Source organism: Sebastes umbrosus, chromosome 22 (assembly GCF_015220745.1).
Source record: "Sebastes umbrosus isolate fSebUmb1 chromosome 22, fSebUmb1.pri, whole genome shotgun sequence".
Taxonomy (NCBI): Eukaryota; Metazoa; Chordata; class Actinopteri; order Perciformes; family Sebastidae; genus Sebastes; species Sebastes umbrosus.
In genome coordinates this window covers 1,921,800-1,948,578 of record NC_051290.1, presented here as the reverse complement: position 1 = coordinate 1,948,578, position 26,779 = coordinate 1,921,800, and the positions used below count along the sequence as shown (strand labels likewise).

The 26,779-nt window shown below is 40.4% G+C and overlaps 1 protein-coding gene across 1 annotated transcript; it reads right to left on the bottom strand.

Annotated features, from left to right (window-relative positions):
* Positions 1–549: 549 nt before the first annotated feature.
* Positions 550–25,442, bottom strand: LOC119481819 (SH3 domain-containing protein 19-like). The gene is made up of 17 exons (XM_037759069.1): positions 25,024–25,442; positions 18,217–18,253; positions 14,937–14,977; positions 13,490–13,601; positions 12,754–12,889; positions 11,666–11,828; positions 10,395–11,585; positions 7,759–7,830; positions 5,733–6,243; positions 5,279–5,555; positions 5,005–5,196; positions 3,825–3,883; positions 3,440–3,672; positions 2,732–2,766; positions 2,108–2,282; positions 1,889–1,977; positions 550–1,564 (listed from the first exon to the last, which is right to left on the bottom strand). Exons 1-17 carry the CDS (start codon positions 25,112–25,114, stop codon positions 1,457–1,459), a joined length of 3,522 nt encoding a protein of 1,173 aa, XP_037614997.1. The 5' UTR covers positions 25,115–25,442; the 3' UTR covers positions 550–1,456.
* Between the last annotated feature and the right edge of the window lie 1,337 nt (positions 25,443–26,779).

Here is a 26,779-nt window from a genome sequence, read left to right as displayed (position 1 = left end):
TAACAGTAAAATACCTATTAACTAAGTTTAATTAACTATAAATTTCATATTTATAAATGATGGTTATTATAAAGTGTTAACCACTAAACATTCTGACGGTTAATTTGAACTAAACGGACAACGTCCTTTAATTTCCCGTCACTAAAGTGGCGATTTTTGGCCCTCAGATCGCTGAGCGCTTCAGAGAAACATCCTGCCGATCGGCTTTAAGCTCCACGTTATTCAGTTTTTATTCAGTTTTCTAATCTCCTCTGGCTCAGGATGAGAATAATGCTGCTACACCACGTTGATAAGAAGTTTTAACGGAGTTAGTTGAAGTGAATTAGTCCTCCTTTCTGAACCTTTATAGTTTGAATACTGCAAGTTGGGCCTGAATTTGAAAATGTATGTGACACGTAATAACATTTTAAACAGTCTACGTTAAACATCAGACACACAGATCACTCCCAATGCATTATAACCATACTTATAATCTGCCTATAACACTGTATAATTATAGTTATAACACATTATAAAGCATTTTTTAATGACTCACTTCATAATTGCTGGTAATTAACTGACATTTTTTATTTGCAAGAATCATAGTCTGAAAATAACTATAATTCCCATAGTTGTAATACATTATAATAGTTCTTATAATGCATTATAATGTGATTATTCTACACAAAAACAGTAATTTTACCTCTCAGAACGCGGGAGTTGCTGGTTGCACGCCGACCGCCATCTAAGTTACTGTATTAATACACTGACTGTAAGGATGTATATATACTGTTCATGTAGCAGCGTCATCATGCAGAAACTACGTCAGGTCATATGCTAATATCTATAAATACGCAGTGCTACAAGCAGATTATGACGCATTATAAGATTGTTTATAATGCATTATAGACATGGGAGTCATAGAACGTGTTACAGAAAAGTCACGGCTCTTCATATCAGGTCCGATCTAGATCATATTTTCCCATCATGCGCGTCGATTTGAAGCATCTACACCGGTGCAGGGTGAAAACACGTGAAGCTGTCGGGAGTTGTCGGACTAATGAACCACAGAAAGGCAAATGCAGGCAAGTCCAGAGGAAGTAATCACAACACGAAAATCAACGGTGTGAAATCGGTTTTACTCCAGCGTTAAGGCAGCGCAGGTCCGTCCCGTTGACGTCAATCAAAGAGACGATCCAATCACACCTCAGAGATCCAGTTTCTCCAATGTAGTGAGCACAAAAAAAAACTGAGCAGGCGGCTTTTTGTTTCATATAAAAACTGCCTGTAAAGTTTTTTGAAAAAAACGTTGGACATGTTTCAGCGTACGCAGCGCTCTCTGTAGCGTTGACAGAACGGCGGTCAGGTCGAAGGTTCGCCAGTTCAAAACCAACCGACCCGTCCTGCAGAGAGCGGCTGCAAGAACTGAAGAAAAAATAAAGAAAAACATTCTCCCATTTTTTTCAGGATTTCCTCCTCAGAGAAGTGAAATGTAGTTTTTCGGAACAATCCCACGCTTCCCGCCCACAACTCCCAGAATCCACTGCTCATCCACAAACTCCACCTGTGTTACGATGTCACCGACCTGAAGGAGGGAGACAGGAAGTGAGCACATCTGTTAGATTTTGGGGGGGGAAACAGATAAAAACGTAACCTGCAGTTTTGATTTGTCTTCGCTGATAAACTCACTTACATTTATTGGTCTAAATAAATAAATAAATAAATATATAAATATATATATATATATATATATATATATATATATATAAATAAATAAATATATACATATATATATATAAATAAATATAAATAAATATATATAATTAAATATATATAAATAAATATAGATGATATATATATATAAATATATATATAAATATAAATATAAATATATATCTATATCTAACACCTTTAAAGTGAGCTCATCCACACTCTCTGCTGTGAAGTCAAACTTGGCCAATCCTTTAACCGCTGACTGCTGGCCTGGGATTGGCTGAGCTGGAAACAGGAAGAGGAAGTTATCACGGGCCTCAGCAACCACACACACACACACGAATCACTGCACAACAATAGTCTCCCTCATTAATTCTCCGAGCTCAGCTAAAGAGTGTGTGAGTGAGTGTTTTACCGAGGCAGGGCTGTGTGAAGGCAGCAGGGTAGATGCCCTCCCTCCCCTCCAGTCGTCCTCTCTTCCACTCAGCGTCAATGTGCTCCGTCACCTGGATGAGCGCCCCCTTGTGGAAGGACAGGTCCTCTGCAGTCTGACCGGGGAAGTCAAACAGAGCCTCAGCCCACTCCTTCACCTGAAAACACACAAATACAGATTTATAAACACAATTAATACACTAATGATACAAATTATAAAGGAGACATCTGAAAATGTGACTATAAAACACAATCAGTTAGAGAATGTAGTACAAAATGGAACAAACTGAGATGTTTGTGCAATGTTTAAAGGGCAGATCCATTATTATTATTATTATTATTATATTATGTATTTATATCATTCTATAGCTTAACAGTAAAACAGTAAAACAGTAAAGAGCTTATTGATTAGCTTACTGTGGTAACCAACATCACTGCTTTGGACGTTTCTACTTGAAAAATAACTGAAGAGATCGCAGATGGGCCCTTTAAAGCATCAGTGATCCCTTTCTCTTCTTTATCTTCAATAAAAACTACTTCAGGAAATGAGGGAGCTTTCTGCCTGCAACATTATCAATACAACATATTGACACAACAATACACTCACCTCTGAGGGGTCGCGGTCCGGTGACGTCTTTGGTGCTGTTGAGGACACAATAAACTACCATTACATTCAAATAGAATCAGTTTTAACTACTTTAAATGGATGCATGCAGATCATTTAAGCATCATCAGGAAAGTGCAGGTAGAACGGACACAAGGACGAACATATTTGTTTACAGGAAGGAAAGTTAAAAGGAAGCAAACTTTACTAAGATGCCTGCAATATAACAATATAATATTATACTGTTATTTCTGTGTAAGTGTGCTTAGAAAGATGCGTACAACTGGGGTGTAATTCCTTGTGTGTATGTACTTGGCGAATAAAAGCTGATTCTGAATATTCTGAATATTACGAGAATAAAGTCATAACTTAACAAGAACAAAAGAAAATAACACGTAAAATTACTACTTTATAATATTATGACTTTATTCTTAAAATCTCAGCTTTATTATTTTCCCTCAATGTGGCCCTAATACTCCGTCGTACCGTCGTACCATAGACCTACAACAATGATCAATAAAAATGAAAATGTAAACCAAAAACAGTTATTCATTTCCATTTTTAAAAATCCACAAAGCTGATTCTGATTAACACACAGTCACTCCAGAACAAACTCTGATCCTGTCGTGATTCTGTAGAACTCGAGTCCGCTGACCGAACACGCAACAACCCGTCATTTTGATGCTGGTAACGAAGGACCTCTGGGCTCACCGGTACTTCCTGTTGTCACCGTGGTCTCTGCTGGCGCTGGTTTTCCCTCCGGCGAGGGCGGCTCCACCACCTCGGCGAAGTTCAGGGGGAATATCCCGATTCGCCCGTGGATCTGGCCACGCCCCCACTCCTCCCCCATGAGCTCCAGGAGGGCGATGACATCACCCTGGGAGAAGGTGAGCTCGTCTTCTTCCTCGCCCTCGTAGTCGAACAAGGCGACGCACCGAGGACCGCTGCACACACACACACACACACACACACACACACACACACACACACACACACACACATTAAGAAATATACACTACATGAGATGTGGTCCTCTAGAAACACTTCCTGTTTAGTTGTGAGTCAGGTGTGTAGTTCATAATGTTGTGAGTCTGACCTGACAGGAGGAGGGTCGGGTTGTTCTTTCTGCTCAGTGGGCTGCACCGGAAGAATGGACTAGATGAAAAAACAAAAACTATAGTCAACATATATCCTGTAAAATTAAACAAACACATTACATTTCTCTATATTAGTGATGTCACGGTGTCCCGGAGTACACCTGCACATCACTACAGCAAGGTGAGACATTAACCCACTTGATGTCAGCAGGGTTTCCATGAGGTTTTACTCTTTAATATAAATATGAAATATAATTTATAAACATGGAACAAGAACTTTATCAGAATAAATCAGTATTAAATAATGCTAAACTGTGATGGAGTCAAATATAAAATATAGTAAAATATAGTTGAATGAAAGCCTTCTCATTTGCATAAACAAATGTAAAAAGAATACAGAAATAATTAATTTGTGGGAAATAAATAGAGGGGAAATCATGCATAAATAAATAAATAAATACACACAATTTAATAATAAATAAATACATTTAAAAATAAATTTAAAATAAAAAATAAAATAAAAAATAAAATAAATAAATAAATGTAAAAGTTAATACAAATAAATAAATGGGAAAATTAAATAGGTGAGTTGATAGGAGAATTAATACAAAGGTAAATAAATAAGGAAGCAAATTAAAAAAAGAAATATCAATTTAAGTCACATTTTATCAATTAATTAATACCTACATTTATTTTTAATATTATTTTTGGTACATTAAATGGCATATTTATTTATTTAATCATTTATTTATTATTTTGGCAGGTTCTGTCCTCCGTATAATGGACATCACTTTTTTAAAATATATAAAATAAATACATGAATAAATAAATACAATTAAATCATGAATAAATACATTTAAAAATAATTTTAAATAAAAAAAAATACATCAAAAAAAAATCAATACATTTGAAAGTTAATAAAAAAATAAAAAAATAAAAAAATGAAATAGAAGAGTAGATAAATAAGGGAATTAATACAAAGGTAAAAAACAAAGAAGCAAATTAAAAGAAATATTAATTTATATCACATTCTATCAATTAATTAACGCCTACATTTATTTTTTATATTATTTTTGGTACATTTAATGGCATATTTACTTATTTATCGAGTCATTTATTTATTTATTATTTTTTATCACCTTTTAAGGCTTTTAAATAAAAACTAGGTGTTTCCATTACCTGTGAGTCTGACAGGCTGAGGCCCTCCAGGCCAGGTTTTGATTGGCTGTCCTGATCTTGGGCAGGCTCTGGTTGGGTGTCCAGGTCCAGGAGACACTGTGATGGGTTGATGACGGCGGTTTGACTCCTCCCTTCACCTGATTGGTGCTCTGAGGGACTCGGGTCGTCCAGGACGATCAGGACTTCCTGTTTCTGAGAACAAAATGAAGAGGATTAAGAGAACTATGTGAAGTATATGACCGTAATATATATGTGTGTGTGTGTGTGTTCATACCACGTAGCTGTTATAGAGCGGGTGTCCAGGTTTTGGGCGGGGGGGCAGAGGCGGTCCTCTCTTTGGTGCCCGTTGAGGCTGCACCTGATTGGCTGATACGGGAGAAGTGGTTTGTGGAGGCGAAGACTGGCTGGCTGGGGGGACGTAGGGGGCGGGGCTAGTTTTGGACGGAGGAGTCGACTGGTTGGCTGAGGAGCTGACGGCTGGAGGTGGCGGCCGCCCGGGGATGGATTTGATTGGTGGAGGACGGAGGGGGAGGAGCTTCACGCTCGAAGGCCTGGAGAGGAACAGGGAGATTGATCCATCAAACAGGAAGAGAGGCTGCTTTTCAAAATAAAACAGAGCTGCAGCTTTCTGTTTGTGGCGATATACGGTGAAAATAAGACGTCCAACTGGCTGCAGAAATCAAACGGTTCTCTGCCGGAAAATGGTTTATCACAAATCTCTTTCTTACCGTGGAGGGAGAGGAGGGTCCGAGGAGTCTGGGTTTGCAGTGCCGGTAGTTTCTGGTTTGGTGTGGATCAAGGGGCCCTTCCTCAGGGCCGGAGCCGGAGCCAAAGACGGAGCCGGAGGCAAAGCCGGAGCCGGAGCCGGGGCCGGAGCCGGAGCCAGAACCAAAGCTGGAGCCGGAGCCGGAGCCGGAACCAAAGCTGGAGCCGGAGCCGGAGCCGGAGCCGGAGCCGGAGCCGGAGCCGGAGCCGGAACCAAAGCCGGAGCCAAAGCCGGAGCCAAAGCCGGAGCCAAAGCCGGAGCCAAAGCCGGAGCCAAAGCCGGAGCCAAAGCCGGAGCCAAAGCAGGAGCCATAGCTGGAGCCAAAGCCGGAGCCAAAGCCGGAGCTGGGGTTGAGGGTTTGAGGCCCGGGGTTGGCCCTGAAGGTTTGGGGGGAGCTGTAGGTTTGGACTGGACTGGGTTTGGATCTGGAGGTGCTGGCAAGGCTACACTGGGTTTGGGGGCCAGATTTGGAGCTGGAGGTAGAGAGCAGATGTTGGACTACGTTATTACTCATTATTCATGTCAGAAGCTAAAGTGCAATAACAATAAGGGACATTCTTATATAGTAATTGTCTAAAAGCAGAGGTGATGCAATGCTTTAAAATAAAGATAAAGTTAAGAAACATGAAAACGATTATAACACAAAACAAGAACGAAAACAATTCATTGCATCTCACTATGAGAAAATGAGTCTACTTCTCAACTGATTTATTACCTCAGTAAACATCGTAAACATGAGTTTATGGTCTCAATCGCTAGTTTCAAGTCTTCTTCAATACAGCATGATGTTCATTTAGTAAATTATGGTCCCATTTAGAGTCAGATAGACCATAAAGCAGGGGATGCTTTAGGAAGGGGCTATATAATATAACATTTTGGTCGCCTAAAAATGTCTTATTCAGTGTTCAGTTGTTCATGTCACTTCTGGTTGCAAAAACCAAGATGGCGACGGCCAAAAACCAAGAAAGCGGCGGCTAAAAAATCAAGATCACGACGGCCAGAAAACAAAAATGCGTCAGCCTATACCAAAAAGACGACGGCCAAAAAACAAAAAGGTGACAGTCAAAAACCAAGAGGGGAACGGCCAAAAAAACAAAAAGGCTACGACCAAAAACAAAAAAGGCGATGGCCAAAAACCAAGAAGGGAACGGCCAAAAAAAACAAAAGGTGACAGTTAAAAACCAAGATGACGACGGACAAAATAAAAAAGGCGACAGCCAAAAACCAAGAAGGCGATGGCCAAAAACCAAGAAGGCGACGGCCAAAAACCAAGAAGGCGATGGCCAAAAACCAGGAAGGCGATGGCCAAAAACCAAGAAGGCGATGGCCAAAAACCAGGAAGGCGACTGCCAAAAACCAAGAAGGCGACGGCCAAAAACCAAGAAGGCGACGGCCAAAAACCAAGAAGGCGATGGCCAAAAACCAGGAAGGCGATGGCCAAAAACCAGGAAGGCGATGGCCAAAAACCAAGATGGCAACGGCAAAAAAAAACAAGTAGGCAACGACCAAATACCAAAAAAAACAACAGCTAAAAACCAAGAAAGTGACGGCTAAAAAACAAGATGGCAACGACCAAGTATATAAATCAGGACTACAGCAACTTAACGATCTTCCTGGTTGACACATGGTCGTGTAGCAGCCAATAAGCAGCCTGTTAGGATGTCCAATCACATGGCTTGGCTGAACATAACGTAGAACATGACGTGAACATACAGTAGAGCTGGCAGCACACGTCAACAACAGAGGGGGCTTTTCTCTTTCTCACAATCACTCCATTTTTCTCTCTTTCTGCTGCACACACACACACACACACAAACACACACAAACACACACACACACACACACACACACATCAAGTCTCTCCACATGTTTGCATATTTCTGCAACATAATGAGCAGGATTTGTGTCTCTAAGCTCTCAAACACTCCATTGTACTGAAGCAACATCCAGCTTAGTGTTCACACACACTCACACACTCTCTCTCTTACCGCTGGCTCTGCGTGGTGAGGTCAGGGCTGCTGGTTTGGTCGGGACGCCTGGACGAACACTTCCTACTTTCACTGAAACAACAAAAATCAGAAAAAAAAGTCTGATTTTCTTTCATGAAAATATATTTTTTGCTTTTAACAACAAAATAGAAGATGGAGTCATAAATGAGAATAAGTCCTAAAAAGAATGAGAAAATAAATGTGGAAATATAAATACACATAATAAAATATAAAGGATTAATTATAAGCATTTTTATTTATTTTCACATTTATTTGTTCGTTTTTCTATATTTTCTTTTAAAATATTTATTTATTGCATATAAATTACATTAAAATAAAAATAAATAAAAAGAATAATAAAATAAATAATAATAAAAAATAAATATATATTCTATTATTTATAAATCTATAAATAAATATATATATAAATAAATTAACAAATAAATGTGAAAATTAATATAATTATTTTTTTTATATTTTGTTATTTGTCTTTAAATTTCCACATGTATTCTCTCGAAAAATCGAAAGCGAAACAAATGAAATGAGTAAATGTTGCTAAACGTGCAGTAACTAAAGCAATACAGAGGTGATATCTAACTAAATAATCAAGATTATCACGACTGCAGCTGCTCTGCAGATAACTGAAGTTCAGTCAATGACTGTTAACTAAACTGAAAGCTTATCAGCGAGCAGCTGTTACACATTATTCAGGTTATCAGCTAGATAAGCAGTGTAAGCAGGAAGCAGCACGCCTCCTCCATTCCTCATGTAAATATTTGTGAAACGAGCTGAACTTCTGCTCACGGGCAGAAACAGAGAAGCAGGAGTTCACCGGCTGAATGAGATCAACTCTAAACAGTTTCATAACGTCACTGCCGAGCGACATCACAGAAACCAGAAATACCCGTCAATATAATCAACTGCCCCGAGAGATATTTGCTGTTCGTCAATTTAAAAGATAATTTTGCAAGTCAAGAGTCTAAAGTCTGGACAAAACAAGACATTTGAGGACGTCATCTTGGGCTTTGGGAAACACTGATTGACATATTATGACATTTTATAGACCAAACAACTAATCGATTAATCGAGAAAAATAATCAACAGATTAATCGACAATGAAAATAATCGTTAGTTGCAGCCCTAAATCAGACGTCTAACCTGTTCATGTAAAATGCTGAAATCAACTTGCAACTAAAAGTTGTACTACAATGTCCCAATGTGACTTATTGAAATCTCACAGTCCTGTAAATTAAAGGTCTCAGGTCCATGTTTGTCTACAGCCATGAGTAAAGACTTAAACCCTCTACCTGCTCATTAACTATGAGTCACTCTGCTTACGACACCGGCCATACGTCTCAACACAAAAACACGTCTGAGGGCAGTGAAAAAACAAAACGGAAAATTGGGGAAGAAAGATGGAAAACTTTGTGTTTTTGGCTTCCTGAATAAACTCTTGTTGTTGTTCGACTGCTCTGACTACTCAGATGGAGAATCATTGTTTCATTAAAGCATCTAAACCCTTTAGTGGTCCAACTTTAAATCAGGACACTCCAAAACGTCTCACCTCAACTATGTTTAACTCCTCCACGACCACATTTAGGTTGAGCTCATCGGAAAATACCACTTACGTAGTTGTTTTTCAGGTTACTGTCACACAGTTATACTCGAAAAGTAGTATTTGCTCATGTACGACTAAAATCACAACAACACACTTACTGGACAATTTAGACAAAAGTCTGTATATAAAACTACTTAAAAAGATTTTTGCTACAAAATCTAACGAAATACTCGGCTTCTAACCATATTTGTTGCCGTTTAGCCTTTCAAAAACAACAGCGGTCAAAAACCACAAAGGAAGGCCTGCACCTGTATTAACCGGGCGGTCTAGCAGCAATCTAACACCATAAATAACATTTAGAGTCGGGCGGTCAAAGTTAACGCGATAACGCAGAATTCGTTTTAACGCCACTGATTTCTTTAACGCAAACTATCTTGCGGAGGTTGTAGCGAGCTCATTTTTAAAGCTAGAGTGAAGATAATGGTATCATATGAAACTAAAAAACCTGATGAGCCTATTGGTACCAATCATGTTAAACTAGCTTGTCGGAAAGAACACTAAATAATGCTACGAAGTTAAGCTTAATTTTGGCGAAGAAAAACTGTCATTGCCATTTTCCAAGGTGTCCCTTGACCTCTGACCTCCAGATCAGTGAATGTAAATGGGTTCTATGGGTACCCACGAGTCTCCCCTTTACAGACATGCCCACTTTATGATAATCACATACAGTTTGGGGCAAGTCATAGTCAAGTCAGCACACTGACAGCTGTTGTTGTCTGTTGGGCTGCAGTTTGCCATGTTATGATTGGAGCATATTGTTTTATGCTAAATGCAGTACCTGTGAGGGTTTCTGGATCAATATCTGTCATTGTTTTGTGTTGATGATTGATTTCCAATAATAAATATATACACACATTTGCATGAAGCAGCATATTTGTCCACTCCCATGTTGATAAGAGTGTTAAATACTTGACAAATCTCCCTTTAAGGTTCATTTTGAACAGGCGTGAATTTGCGTCTATTCGCCTCTTTGCATCATCTTTGTATGTAATTGGTGTGAACACACCGTAACACTCACCGGTTTGGTTTGCAGCGTCCTGCGTCACATCACCTCCGGTCTGGGTCTGAGTCTCGGTCTGTCCAACCTCCACAGAGGGTCTCGGGGGCAGACTTGGGGCGGCGTGCCCAGCCGTGGCGCTCTTATCCTGGTGCGGAGCCCCTACGCTGGCCCTGGGGGCGACCGGAGGTCTGGGCGGAGGTTTGGGGTTGGCCTCACTGACGGAGGGGGTGAGTTTGGGCGGAGGAGGCCTGGGGGCCGGGACGGGGGCCGAGGTACCGGACGGGAGGGGTTCTGGTGCAGACTGTGGTTTCGGTGATACGGAGGGTTTTTGGGGTTGCGGTACCAAAGCTGGAGCAGATTTCGGGGAACAGGAAGCTGTCGGTTCGGTCGCAGATTGAGTGTTCACGTCGGTTGTTTTCTCAGCGCTACCCGAGTCTGTCAAGCCACCTTCCTCCCAGAATACCTTGCTAGACGGTTTGGGTGCATGTGAAAAGTTTTTGGGTTTCGGGGCGACGGTGGGAGGGATGGATTTGGCTGGTTGCCCCTGGAGACGAGGGCGTGGCCGGGGTTCAGGTCTCTTAGTGACGACACAGTCTCCGTTGTTCCCGTCTCCGCCGCTCCCATCATCCACCTGCTGCTCAAAGGCTTGTATCCTCGCTTTCAGAGTCGCCATGTCCTCCTCGTCCTCGTCCTCGTCCTCCTCGCTCTCTGATTGGCCGCTGTGGCGATCAGGGAAGCCCCAGTCGTCCCCGCTGAAGGCGTCGAGCAGCTCCTGAAGGTACTTCCCCTGACTCACTCCCCGGTCGGCGGCGTCGGTTCCCCCGCGGGCAGCAGCTAGCGTCGCCAAACCGTCCTCGCGCAGTTTCACCAAGGTCTGGACTCTGACGTCGCTGCCGGTCGGCGCGCTGAGCCTGGAGCGGGGGCGTGGCGTGGGGCGCTCCGACGGGGCGTGAGAGGAAGAGGCGGGAGGAGTTGCCACGTCAACGGCAGCAAAAGACTGATCCCATTGGTCAGTTTGAGCACCGGAGGTCGTGGTCAAAGGCGAGCAGAGCTCAGCGAGGAGGTCGCAGCAGTGTGTGCGGGCGCCGCTTGGTACCACGCTGTCAAGGGAGGCGTGTGTTGATTGGCTGGCTGCGATGGCGATGATGTCATCAACGTGAGACGGTTTGGGAGGGTAAGGCGGCCGCGGCGGTCTCAATGGTCTTCTCGCTGCACACAAACACACTTAATTAATTCAACACATATTTATCAATAACAGCGTTAATAAAGAAAAGAGCTTCCTCTCTCACCCGGAGAGTCCAGGGGGTCGGGGGCGGATCCCGGGTCGGTCTGGGTGGCGATGGTTATCGTAGAAGCTGGACGTGATGATGAGGAGGGGCAGGAGGAAGGAGGAGGAAGGAGAACCTGCTCCTGTGTCTTCTCCCTGATCACCTCCTCGTAGGACGGAGGAGGCTGAGGAGGAGAAACTGCGTTAACCATTCTCTAATCCAGATCCTCTCACGTCGTATAGGTTAGTAAACTGAATGTATTTTAATTATAATTATTACGATTTTCTGACATTTTATAGAAAAAATGATAAAGTTATTTATCTAATAATAGAAAAGAACTAATTTTTGTAAATTTTTTGGGGATATATGTGTGTGTTGAATTTGCCATTTTCTTGCATTAACCCTCTGGGGACTGAGACATGTTTTGTCTATCACTGGGGCCTCGACTCGTCTACCGCTGCATCCATCGGTTAGGTCGTTTGTGTTATTGTGTGACTTTCTGATCTGAACTAACGTGGCGTCCGCAGCAGTACATCGCTTAGTATGTAACGTTAATACACTGACTATAATGGTACGTGTCCACAAGGGCGTTTTTTATGGCGAGGGGACGCGACGCTTCCCATCATTGGACGCTTGGTGTGCTGTCCCTAGAAACAAGGCACTCGGCTCCTGATTGGACGAACGCTTTCCCGCCGTTGGCTGCTGCTCCCAGCTTTCAAACCGGAACCAGTCTGGAGGCTCGTTTGGAAACTTTCTTCTCTTATTTCACGAAAATAGTTCACTGAAATGTGTTTCTGACAACATTTGAGGCGAGAAATAATCCATGTTGATGAATCTGTCTTTATTTTCGATCAACAACGTTTATTTTAAAAGATCCTCGGGAGTTTGGAGAGGCGGCGAGTCGCGTCGGACGCCCGTGATTTGCATAAAGTAAACGAGCCCTCAACTTTATGCAAATAAGGAGCGGGCGTCGTGACGCCTAGTCTCTCGAATCGCGACGCCACACTACCAGAATGCATTGAATACATAAGTGAACACCACTGGGAAGCTACAGAATGATATCAAAACATAATGCTATCCTTTAATAACTGGACAGTTCGGGGGGTTACCTGTATGGACGGAGGGATTGTGGGTCCCCAGATCTGTGCAGCAGGAGGAGGGGGAGGTGGGAATCCTCCAGAGGCTCCAGGGAACCAGGACGTGGAGGACAGCGGCTCCGCAGACAGGATGGTGATCTCCGGTCGCCTAGCAACAGGTCCAGATTTACAGGAAGTCAGCGACAGAGAAACCCATGTTCCATCCATCATCAAACACAAACAAACTAAAATATTCTTCGTGCAAGAACCTCAGAATACAAATTTAAACTTGCACATTTTTATTTTTTCTATGCACAAGAAAACACATATTTTTATTTAACCTAAGCATTCACAGTTGAGTGTTTTCTGTTCAGCTGTGACCTTAATATGAAGGAAGCAGCCCACACTGATTAAAGAATAGTTTATAAAGGTTGATGCTGGTGAATGTGATGCGCGGGAGGAGAATCCAGTAAAACTCCTGACAGTAACTTTATTTACTGTAAACACTAAACGATCACGCTGGCATGTTGACTACAAATACTCTCTCTCTCTTTTCTTCCTGACGTGACAAATTAATAAAAGAGCAGCTACATCAAACTGCACGACAAAGCAAACCCAAAGAATGGAACTGTTTAAAAGATGATATGGTTTTGAATTTTCACGTTTCCTGTTCAGGGTAGATTTCTAAATCGGTACCCATATTATTGAATGTGAACAATCAGGAACCTGTTCAGCCTCATTAAACAGGTAAACGTTTACAGTGTCTTACCTCCTGTCTCTGTCTCTGTCTCTGTCCCTGTCTCTGTCCCTGTCCCTCTCTCGCTCTCTGTCTCTGTCTCTGTCTCTGGACGATTCAGAGAGAGACGTTGACCTGGTGGAGGCTGATAGACAGACAGGAAACAGTTATAAATATAGACAATATAAATTACAGGAATTACAATTACAGTATATAATAAATATTGTATATAATTATAAAACCCATCTGTAAAAACCTTCAGGATATAGATAGGAATGAAACTGGAAAGTTTGGTGGATGTAAGTGCTACTGAAGTGGAAAAATGTCCTTTAAAGATATGGATTGTAAAATTTCATACATTTTGAAGACACTACAGGTGAATAGGGTAAAATATTTAACTAATAGATATCACCATGAAACTTCCCCAGTTGATTACTGACATAAAGACAATTCTTTTTCATAAAAAAGAAATCTATTTTCGCCATGTTTTTGGGAATAAAATGTTGTATAAATCAGGCTGTGAATTATATATGAACAAACCCCTCTATACAAAAACCTTCAGAATAAAGATAGGAATGAAAGTGGAAAGTTTGGTGGATGTAAGTGCTACTGAAGTGGAGATTTCTGACTCAGAGTCTGAGAAAAAAATTTAAAAAAAGATTTCATACATTTTGAAGACGAAGGTGAATAGGGTAAAATAATTAACTAATAGATATCACCATGAATCTTCCCCAGTTGATTACTGACATAAAGACAATTCTTTTTTGTATTACAAGTTTTCTGAAATGTTATGTTTAAATATGCAAATGTTAACTTTCGGTGAATTTAGGGGAAATCTATAGACACAAATAGACAAAAAGTAGTAAAATAAACACCTAAATGTGTATTTTGGATGTTTTCTTTCCACTAGTCTGAAAGAAGACATGTTAGCCTAAACAAAAGAGCCCAAAATCTAAAAATGTACGATGTTTTTAAGCTCCAAAAAGGGAGTCAAACGATGGTGTAAGTGGTTCAACAGAAGACTGTGGTGACAGTCCAGTCCTGGGAGTTGCTGCCTTCGTTGCCATGCTGGATTTTATTTCCCCACAAAAAGGTCAAAATGCATATTTCCCTTCTTTTTTTATTTTTTATAAATCCACACTTTTCCAGGCCGCGACTCAGAGCTCTGTTAGACAAATTACCATCCGTTTAGACTTCACATGCACTCCCAGGAATCTAATAATCTTTTACAACCCCTAGCATTACTAAAAAATATTAAGTTAGGAAAGATTGATTCATTTTTATGCACCTTAAAAACTAAATATGTTTACATCTTTCTTCAAGGCAACATTGTAAAAGTCTGAATTAGTATTTTTCCTCATAATTTCCATTAAGTTTCCAGCATTTCTTTGTGTACGGTAAAGTGATTTTAAGCTACATGGTTGTCTTATCTGCAGACATAAAACACACAAAGAAGAAGAAGAAGAAGAGGACTACTCACTTCTCTTGATGGCTGCTCTGATGGACGAGAGAGGACCCTGGCTGCAGAGAGAGAGAGAGAGAGGAGGGATGGGGGGAAAAGAAAAAAGGAAAACATGAGTCACATTATTTCACCTCTCTCTCCCTCCTCTCGTTTCCAGTGACAAACATAGCTCAGTCCTCCCACGCTGTCCTCTCTACGTTTGCATTGAGGCTCTACCTAGCGTCAAAGCATGTTTACATTAGTGCTGAAATGCTCAAGGACAGACCCAGGATTAATTCTTCGGTCATCTGGAAGGAGGAGGCGTTTCAGATTCGCCAAAGTCACACAATAACACAAACTAACTAACAGATCGATGCAGCGGTAGACCAGCAACTCCCATGAGGTTAAATTACTGTTTTTGTGAATGGAGTCTGGTGGCTTTGAAGAGAGGGCGGCTGCGTCGTGTGGTTGTCCTTGTTAGTTTTTAAATCATTTAGTCAACTTCATCCCGTTTTTAGGCAAGTTTTAGTCTTATCTTAGTCAAAAGAAAACTGTTTTAGTCTTCAGATTATATTGAACATTTCAGTCAATCTAGTCAAGCCAAATTATCACCTGGTGTCTTTCTCCCTGGCCCTGTTGTTGTCATTGTTAACTTTATCTTAAGTAAGAGTCCTCCTGACTGAGCTCATCGTGTGCTGATGTGACGCGTGCAGCACAGGAAACAAAAATACAGTCTATAATATTTCATCTCCTCTTTTTTGTTAAAGAAAATCAAGAGATTTTTGGATCAGTTTCTATTTTTTTAAAACTACATTTTAGTCTTTTTTTTTTCCGTCAACAGTATTGGTATTTAATGATATTGATGCCTCATAGTCTCGTCTTAGTCATGGAAAAAAAAGTCAGTTTTTGTTAACGGAATGAATACCGGGGCATGCAGGCTCAGGTCAGCAAATAAAATACCCTCTCCAATTGGCTTTAATGTGAAACAACATCATGCAAAAGCTCCTGTAAAATGCTCTCCGTAGTGAGAAAAACAAGAACATATCCTCTGCACACACATGTGAAGACGACACAGGAAGTGTTAAAGCCTGAAACAGCCTTTTACCTCCCAGAGGAAACAGACTCACAGACATCTACAGTAGAAATACGTAGTTGTAAAACAGATCTATCGCGGGTTGTTTTCACCCAAACTGTTGAATGATTTAAAAGCTATTTCATCCTGAAACGGAGCCAAAGTTCTTCTTATTCACACAGACAAGTAGTAGTTGTTGCCGGGCAGGACAGGAATCAGACTCACCCAGAAGACAGAAGGAGGTCAGACGTCTTACACTTTGTCTTTTTTAAACTCGTCTTTCAGTCTTTTGTCTCTCACCGTTTCTCTCTTGCTTTCTCTTTGTGCCACAGAGCTACTAACCATGAACAGACACATGACTCACCCCTGACACTGTCCAAACACACACACACACACACACTCAGAACTCACTGCTTTGCTTTAAAACGGGATGGAAAAACCTCCCCGTCCGCTGGAAAAAGGGTTGGACAAAACTAAATAAAACAGATCTAGAGCTCGAGGGTCATTTTTGAGGCTGTAGTTTGTTTTTTGTGAAGTCAGTAAGGGTGGGGGAAATTTTTTTTATCCATCTATGTTCGTAATTTCTTTTTTACGATGTTGAAATAGATGTTTTTAATGCCAGAATCGATATATTTGCTTCATTTGAGTCTATGTGGAGGTAGAAGGAAGTTACCGCTTTTATTGTGGTAGTCTGAGTAACGTGACGTCATATCCGTTCCGTGTCCGTCAACCAAAACAAACCTCAGAAAGTATAAAACGTTGGAGGGTCGTCGTGGATACGACCTGCACCCTCCCATGTTAAATCCAGTGTGGTAAACACTACACATCCAGTAAAGGATGGAAACACTTTGGGTTTCACACATTAACAGGAGAAGCAGAGCTAGACAGAGCAGAGCTAAAGCTGCATGCTAACGTCTAAAAAGGCCAAAATATGTCCGAAAATAAGTCCGAACAAAGGCTGGAAAGAGGCAGAAAAAAGGCCAAAATATGTCCGAAATGTGGCCTAAAAAATGTCAAAAAATGACAAAAAAAGGCTGAAAAACGAAAAAAAAAGTGGAAAAATGTCTGCAAAAGATCCGAAAAAAGTGCGAAAAAGTTAGCAGGAAACGTAATCGTGTCGCGAAAAAAATGCCAAAGTAAGTCCGAAATATGGCCCAAAAAATTTCCAAAAAAGGCTTCTGACTACATACATGCTGAAAATCAAATATTTTTACTGTATTGATTTAGATATTTTCCAAAGTAAAGGTCTCTAGAAGTGTATGATTCAACTTTTTCCCCATGGTCTAGAGTTAAAAGAGTTAACAATAGTTGCAATAAATCTTAATATCGAATCACAATACATATCGAATCATGATCGTATTGAACTTGGGGAGCGTCTACTTTGTGAACACTGTCTCTCTTTGCTGTTATCTGTGTTTGGCCAACGTTTGAGCCTTTTCCTCTTTCCCCATTACGTCATTGTAGGTGTGTGTACGACTGATGGTCCAGCAGCTTCGCCGGCAGACACTGATGTGAATCACAACTAGAAGAGTGAGGGATTAGGTTTCGGTACACTCCAAACAAACTCGTGTTCACAATGAACAGCCACACCCGAGGAGGAGTTAGAAAGACAGACAACATTTCCTCGGAGGCATTCATACTTTGGTTGTAGTGACAGAAGTAATCGTGTGAGGAATGAAAACACAAAGCGTAAAAGCCGGTGCCCTGTGGTGTTTTTCACTACTATGAGTATATGTTTTTATGAATGGGTCCCTGTTTTTGTTTGTCTTCCTGTTCTCTAAACTAAATGTGGTGGAACAACGTTCTTACAGTCAGTTTTGTTTCTCTTGTTACCATCCTTTAAGTGAAATAAACTCAAACTGAGGCTGTTTCCCCCATAAACACACACACACTCATTAAACTCTGTGACTTCTCCGGCTAGTTGCCATGCCAACCGGGCTAACAGCCAAAATACTTTCAGGAGTGTGTCAGAGCTGGAGACCAAAGGGGGAGAAAAAGTAGATCCTGCAGAAAATAGTCCCAAACTGGAGCTTTTAAAACAATCAGAAGATGATTTACTGATTTATTCTGCAGCTGATCTACCTCAAAGAGCTCTCTCTCTGAAACCGCCACGATTTCTACATCAAACACACCTCCTCCACCTCGACCCAAACGGTCTCTCTCTCTCTCCATGTGGGTCACATTAAAGAGCTCAGCTCAGTTACAGTTACTCATCTCCAAACTGTCAAGAGTAAAAGCATCTCTTACCTGTGACGATGCTCCGGTTTACGTCTGTCAGGACGACCTGTGAGGAGAAAGAGAGAGGGAGGTTGAGATTAACAAGACTGAACATCGAAACCTGTCAAGAATTAAAAGTGGGCATTAAATGCAAGATTGATAGACTTATTCTTTCATCACATATTTCCTATTTTATAACTTTACACAATACGATGTTATTCCGATTTTAATCCTGTTGTGATATGCAACTTTACTTGTTCCGATTCACTCTAAATGCTCTCATCAAACTGATTTCCAGGCAGCTGTTTCCAGCGTAAACGCTCTGATAAACCCGCCGTTCACTACCAGCTCAGCAGCAAACGGCAGACACACCCAGTTAACGAGCAGCTGGTGAACAGAGAGGAGCATTTAGCAGCTAACGAGGCAGATATCTCCCTCAGGAGGTGGTGGTGGAGACCAAAAACAGAGCTAAAAGAGTGGATTTACATTAATCTGGTGAACACAAACATGAATAGGGGTGCAACTATAGCTGAAAACACACTGCCGTCGCAGCATAGCGGTGCGTCATATGACGGGCGCCACTAATAGGAAGCATCGTGGTGCAGCGCATCTAGAGTATTATTTACAATAATAAATATATACATATATTTGCATAAAGCAGCATATTTGTCCACTCCCATGTTGATAAGAGTGTTAAATACTTGACAAATCTCCCTTTAAGGTACATTTTGAACAGATAAAAACTGTGCGATTAACCGTGATTCACTATTTTAATCGATTGACAGCCCTAATTAAAACACATGGAATATATAGATTTTTTTTGCATCTTTCTATGAAATTAAAAAGTGATTTAACGCTGATGCAGAGAGCAATTTGGCATATTTCGTTAAAATATTTTGTTATTTTGTTAAAACATATTCATATTCCCCAAACTAAGGTATTTAAAAAGTATTGTTTTGTTCCCAAAACTAAAGTATTGCAGTGGCACCAACAACCAAAAATGTCCAAATGATACCCAGCCCTGGTGATGGAACATCAATAAAGATAAAATCCAGAAGAAGAAGAAACTGACACACGTCAACATCTATCTCACACTAAAATGAAAAAATACAATTAATTTAGCCATAAATTCCATGCAAACCTCACAGGAAGTGATGCGTTTTTTGTTTCCAGTATGTTTGGAATAAACAGAAGAAGAGCTGAAAGTAGTAGTGGAGCACACACAGAAAATAGCGCCACCTACAGGAGCTACATCCAAAGAAAAACCCCCAAAGGAAGGAGGATGTTTCCGTCCTGGTCCACACTGATTGACAGGTGATTTCTGGGAAATGTAGTTTAGAAACAAAACAGTGATGAGCAACAACAATGAAGACAAACGAGTCCTCACCTGAACCTCCAAAGAAAGAAAAGGTAGTTTCTCTCTGAGCTAGAGCTGGACTGTGTTTCTCCTACCTCCTCCTCCTCCTCCTTTCCTCTGCTTCTCTTCACACCCCAAAACTGATAATCAGGTCGGCTTCACTTCCTGTGGTGTCCAGAGAAACTAAACGTTGACGCGTTTGTAAAGTATTCTACAAAGAAAAGAGACTTCTTTTCTTCCTATTCTGTCTTCTTCTTCTTCTTCTCTTCCCCCAACTCTCTGTCTCTTCTGTCTCTAAACCTCTAACTGGACCACCCGTCTGCTCTGTCCAGCTTCCTGATTGGCAGAGGAGCAACCAGGAAGTGAGGCTGTGATTGGCTGCTGTGGGATTCTGCTGCAGTCATCAGGAGCTTTAACACTTCCAGATGTTTGTCCTGCTGCTGCTGCAGGCTGCCTCGGCTTTGTGTGTCAGAGCTGCGTTCAAACACGCCAAATGCACAACGCAGCAACTTTTTCCTCGCCGCACGTCATCTGTTGGGTTTCTTGTTTGTGGGGGGGGGGGGGGGGGGGGGGGGGGTTGGAGGTTACAAGGGATTTAATGTTTTAGCTCAAGGAATAATGATTACATGTAGGCAAAGGATGACTAACTCAACTCTACGAAGCTTTTAGCATCTTTAAACTCGTTTTTGTTTTACGGCCCGCAACTTCACTTGTTTTGGTTCACTCTAAATGCTCTCTTCAAACTGATTTCCAGGCAGCTGTTTTCAGCTTAAAAGCTCTGATAAACCCGCCGTTCACTACCTGCTCAGCAGCAAACAGCAGACACACCCAGGTAGAGTCTAGCTGGTGAACATAGCGGAGCATTTAGCAGCTAAAGAGGTTGATATTTCCCTCAGGAGTTGGTGGTGGAGACCAAAAACAGAGCTAAAAAGAGTAGATTTACATTAATCTGGTGAACACAAACACGACTAGGGCTGCAACTAAAGCAGTAAAACACTCTGCAGTCACAGCATAGCTGGGGTCATATAACGGGCACCCCTAGCACCACTAATAGGAAGCGTCACGCTGCAGTGCGTCAAGAGCATTAGCTTTAAATCATGTGTGGACACTAGGGCAGTCAACGCAATTATAACGCAAATTTATTTTAATGCCACTAATTTCTTTACCGCATTAACGCAACTTGCGATTTTTAGGTTGTAGCGGGCTCAGTTTTAAAGCTAGAGTGAAGATACTGGTATCATATGAAACTATAACCTGATGAATCCATCGGTACCAACCATGTCATACTAGCTTGTCATGAAGGAGGTTAAATAACGCTCCAAACTTACGCAAAATTTTGGTGAGGACAAACTGTCATGGCCATTTTCAAAGGGGTCCCTTGACCTCTGACCTCCAGATCAGTGAATGTAAATGGGTTCTACGGGTACCCACGAGTCTCCCCTTTACAGACATGCCCACTTTATGATAATCACATGCAGTTTGGGGCAAGTCATAGTCAAGTCAGCACACTGACACACTGACAGCTGTTGTTGCCTGTTGGGCTGCAGTTTGTCATGTTATGATGTGAGCATATTGTTTTATGCTAAATGCAGTACCTGTGAGGGTTTCTGGATCAATATCTGTCATGGCTTTGTGTTGTTACTTGATTTACAATAATAAATATATACATACATACATTTGCATAAAGCAGCATATTTGTCCACTCCAATGTTGATAAGAGTATTAAATACTTGACAAATCTCCTTTAAGGTTCATTTTGAACAGATAAAAAATGTGCGATTAACTATTTTAATCGATTGACAGCCCTGAAATCTACATAAAAATGGAGCTGCAACTTCTCTTGAGTTGTTGTTTTGACAAAGCTGCATTTCCCAAAGCTCAGGGAGAGGCTGGAAACAACAAACTACAGATGCCAGAGAAATTAATCACAGATTGTGTTTAAATGGAGACCAGAAGCACGGCGCTGGATCGCTGCCTTCCAGTGTATGACTTCATGTTGTGCCTCCAAATCACTTTCCATGATTTATACATTTCCCTACATGAATCAAAACTCTTGTGTGATAACAACTCGTTGACCTCAGTTTATCACATGAGGTTCATTAGCAACAGCTGACTGAGCAACACATGCTCCCAGATCTGTGTGTTTCTACCATGTTCAAGCCTCTTTCCTACATTACATGATGAATTAACAGCACTGACGGGCGGGTTTGTTGATGTTGGACAGCAGTAATATGGATGAAACAAAGTGTTTTAACACTGAAGAGGCCAGTTTTATTCACTGTTTATTGTGATGTTTTAATATTCCTATTGCTGTGGCGTTTCTGTAACGTACTTCTCCGTCAGATCACCTGTCGATTCAAATACAACTTCCCATTTCCTCTTCTTTTGACAAGTCAAGTCAGAGCTGTAGGTATTAGTTAATGAATCAAAATAAACGCCAACAATTACAGTAATTGATTAATTGTTTAAGAGAGTTATCAAGCAACCTGAAGAGGGACATTATGGGATATTATGATGGGCATTTTCTATGATTTTCTGACATATAATTAGAATAATCAGTTAATAAAATGTTCCAAAAAATAACTGACTGAGTAATCGATAAAGGAAATCCTTGTTGGTTGTTTATTTATATAGCATAAAATCATTAGAGGGCTTTAAAACCTGTACAAAACCCTCTATCCTTAGACAAATAAATATCCTATAAATTCAATATTGCCAAAAACCCAAACACATCCAAGACAGCACAAATCAGTCAAGAAATTATTCAAAACGTTTTAGATCTACTTTTAATGTTTTAATTTAATGTCCTCTGCTCCCTGTTATTATATATATATATATATATATTTATATTATATATATATATATATATATATATATATATATATATATATATATATATATATATATATATATATATATATATATATATATATATATATATATATATATATATATATATTTATATATATATATATATATATATATATATATATATTTATATATTATATATATATATATATTTATATATTATATATATATATATATATATCGTAGGGTTGGTTAGTTGGGTCGTTACGCTCTGACGCTAATAATTAAAGCATGTGACTCTGATTTAGGTTAAAAGGGCTGAACAACAACAACAACAACAACAACAACAACAACAACAACAACAACAGGCCTTCCCTTCATCCAGAGCGAGTTCTCTACCTTGTGCCCACATTTTTACTTCCTCAGATATTCCGTATCTTAGCAACCAGATGCAACCAAAACGTCTCAGCTGAAAAAAAAAAAACTCTGCGCCTATATGTCCTTCTTCTGCTTTAAACAATAAACAAGTATTTAATTCATTTTAAAACTGTCATCATTGTCAATTAAAAAGCACCTATATACCTAATAATGGCCTTAGAATATTATAAAGCACTAAAAGCAGGATGAAGGGAATCATTTGTAAAAACAAAAAGGCAATAATACTGCATATCGTGCGTCACCGCAGGGGAAATTCCTTCACCGTGACAGTAGGTAAAACACCTACTGTAGGTAACACACCTACTGTTGTAGGTAAGTACCTCATACAACCCCACTTCAAAACACCCAAACTATCCCTTTAAAGCTCAAGAACACACTGAAGTCAGAACAACGTCTTCCCACTTCAGGAAATGATTAGTTAATAGCTTTACTGACATGCACATGATGCAAGTTAAACCTAAATAGATTCAATACTGGATTTGGGAACCGGACCAAAACCATAATAACACATGGTCACGTTGCTCAACCCAGACCGAAACCACAAGATAAAAACGACTCCGTGTACGTCATGTGTTCGTCTCTCCTTTCAGAGCGGCTGCTATTTACTGAATACAAAAGGAGAAAGTGCTGTCGACAGTGAACATGACTTCCTGTACTGAAGTTCCCAAAGATACACCCAGTTCCAGCCTGGTGAGGCATCATCTGAGAGGCACAAACACATTATTACAAAGAACATCCTGGATGTTAAATTATAACTTTTGTTTCCCTGAATGAGACACTCATTAAACTAATGGCTCTACGTCTTGGCACAGGCTGCACCATTAGTCAACTGGGAGTCGGTGTATTTATTTATGCCTGCATGTGTCACCTTTGACCCCGATGTTGATACAAGAATTTATGGCTTTGGGTTCAAGCAGGCTACACCCACACTCTCACAGTACGATTTGCTAATAAATTAAGTCTTTCTGTATGCGTAAAGGAAGTAGTTAGTCAAATATTCTCTAAATAAATCAATAACGGTGCATGAAATGTTAGGATGAAGTAAAAAAAATGCCAAGTTGACATGTTCAAACTGCTTGTTTTGTCAAAAACCATGGATATTCATTTATATATAATAGAAATAAAAGAAAACCAGCAAATATTCACATTTAATAAGCTGGAATTTATGATTTTTGTACTTAAATTATCATAATACTCAGAATAATCAACTATTCTTTTAATCTCTAAGCGCCGCACTAGACTTCTATCAAAATTTCATCAATTTAAGAACATAAATGCAAAATTGCATGATTTATTTAGTTTTTCTTGCACATTTCTCTCAGTAAAAACTCCACATGCTGCAAACTACAATACGGCTTTGTGACAACTTCATATTTTGCATGTTAAACCAGTAAAATTTTCAAATTTAATAAGCTGGAACTTGTGATTTTTGTACTTAAATTATTAAAATAATCAACTATTTTTTTAATCTCTAATCTTTATTTATATATAATAGAAATAAAAGAAAACAGCAAATATTCACATTTAATAAGTTGGAACTTGTGATTTTTATACTAGTTTTTTAATCTCTCAGCGCCTCACCAGACTTCTATCAAAATTTCATCACTTTTAGAACATAAGTGCAAAATTGCATGATTTATAGTTTTTTTTGCACATTTCTCTCAGTAAAGACTCTACATGCTGCAAACTACTATACGGCTTTGTGACAACTTCATATTTTGCACGTTAAACCAGTAAATTACTGTTAAAAAGATACCTGTCAAGTTTTAAAACCCCAAACTAACATGTTCAAACTGCTCGTTTTGTCCAAAATCTGGATGTATTTATTTATATATAATGGGAATAACAGAAAACCAGTATATTTTCACATTTAATAAGCTGGAATTTGTGATTTTTATACTTAAATGATCAAAATAATCAACTATTTTTGTTTAGTCTCTAGGCGCCTCACCAGACTTCTATCAAAATTTCATCACTTTTAGAACATAAGTGCAAACATGCATGATTTATTTAGTTTTTCTTGCACATTTCTCTCAGTAAAGACTCTACATGCTGCACACTACTATACGGCTTTGTGACAACTTCATATTTAGCATGTTAAACCAGTAAATTATTGTTATTTTCAGCCCAGTTTGTACAGTGTATAAAGTAGCTGTATCAGCCCTGTGAGAGATTCTGCAGGGATCCTCCAGATACCACAGATGTGGGAGAGCCTGAGGAAGTATTAGTTTTACCTCCGGAGCTGTTGGGCTGCCGGCGGACCACTGGCTCCCGGCTGTCCCTCATCATGTTCTCCTCCTCTTCCTCAGACCGAGCTTCAGCCATGTCTCTCTTTATCCCCTCAACTTCTGCTGCAGAAAACGGAGCAGCAGCGACATCAGTCCTCTCCCGCTGCAGCCGTCTCCAACATCCACCACAACAACAACAACCCGGGACAAGTTCACCCGGACACGGTCAACTTCACAGCCCGGAACGAGTCCACAGGGTCCGTTAAACAGTTCGGCTCGGTGCTCCGGAGCTTTCAGACACGTTGAACCGGTTAAAAGTGGCTGTTATTCCTTAAAACAACAGGTGTCGTTGTGTTTTCTTGAAGCTTCCTGGGGTCGCGAGCTCATGATACGGAGCCGCACGCGCTCCGGCTGCGTGACGTCACATACTGAGAGAAAAAAAGAAATATATGGGAATGAGCTGGTGATGGGAATTCCGGCTCTTTTTAGTGATCCAGATCATTTTGCGCAGCTCACCAAAGAAGAGCCGGCTCCTTCGGCTCTTCAGTTTACTTCAATTCTGCCTTTTTATAATTCAGCCAAATTTAGCTTTAGCTGTTTTAACCTATGATTAGTATGTGTGCACATATATCACTTAAATTATTCGATATAATTATACTAAACCTTATAATTTCCAGAATACCGTGATTTTACATGCTGTTTCGTTTCCGACTGTCACTCATCTTGTCTGCTATTCGTACACCGCAACATACCGCAACGCACCTCAGCACACTGCACCGCATCGCACCGCAACGCACCTCAGCACACTGCACCGCATGGCACCGCAACGCACCTCAGCGCAACGCACCTCAGTGCACCGCAACGCACCTCAGCGCACCGCACAGCATTGCACCTCAACGCAACGCAGCACAACGCACCTGAGCGCACTGCATCGCACCGCACCTCAACGCAACGCAGCACAACGCATCTGAGCGCACCGCAATCAACGCACCGCAACCAACGCAGCGCAAACAACGCAACGCAACACAACCGACGCATCGCAACTGACGCACCGCAACGCACTGTGCTGCGTGAACCTAGTCTGTCATCACCTGATTGGTCGCACGGACGTCAATAACACAACATTCAGTCACAGTCAGTGCATGGAGTGCCCGTGGCGCGGAGAAGATCATCCTATCATTCTGCCTTTAATTAAGAAAAAAAAGAAAAAAAAGAAAAAACGGCTCTCGGAAGGGAGCCGGCTCCCCTCGTTCACTTATAAGAGCCGGCTCTTTGAACCGGCTCGTTCGCGACGACACATCACTAGAAGCTAGCTAACAAGACTTCTGTGACTTCTTGTACTAAACAAGTATTCAGATGCTTTTACTTTAGTAAAAGTAACAATACCACAATGTAAACATACTCTGTTACAAGTAAAAGTCCTGAAATCAAAACACTAGATAAGTAAAAGTACTTTTATCCGCAAAAACAGACTTAAAGTATCAAGTACAATTTTAAATATATTGTGGAAAAACACAGTGAAGTACTCAGATCTTTTACTTACGTCAGTAAAAATAGCAGTACCACAATGTAAAAAAAATATTTTACAAGTAAAAGTCCTGCAATCACAACTCTACTCGAGTAAAAGTACTTTCATCTGCAAAACAGACTTAAAGTATCAAGTAAAAGAGTAAACATGGAAGTACTCAGATATTTTATATCACAATGTAGAAATACTCTGTTACAAGTTAAAATCCTGCATCCAAACATTTACTTATTGGCA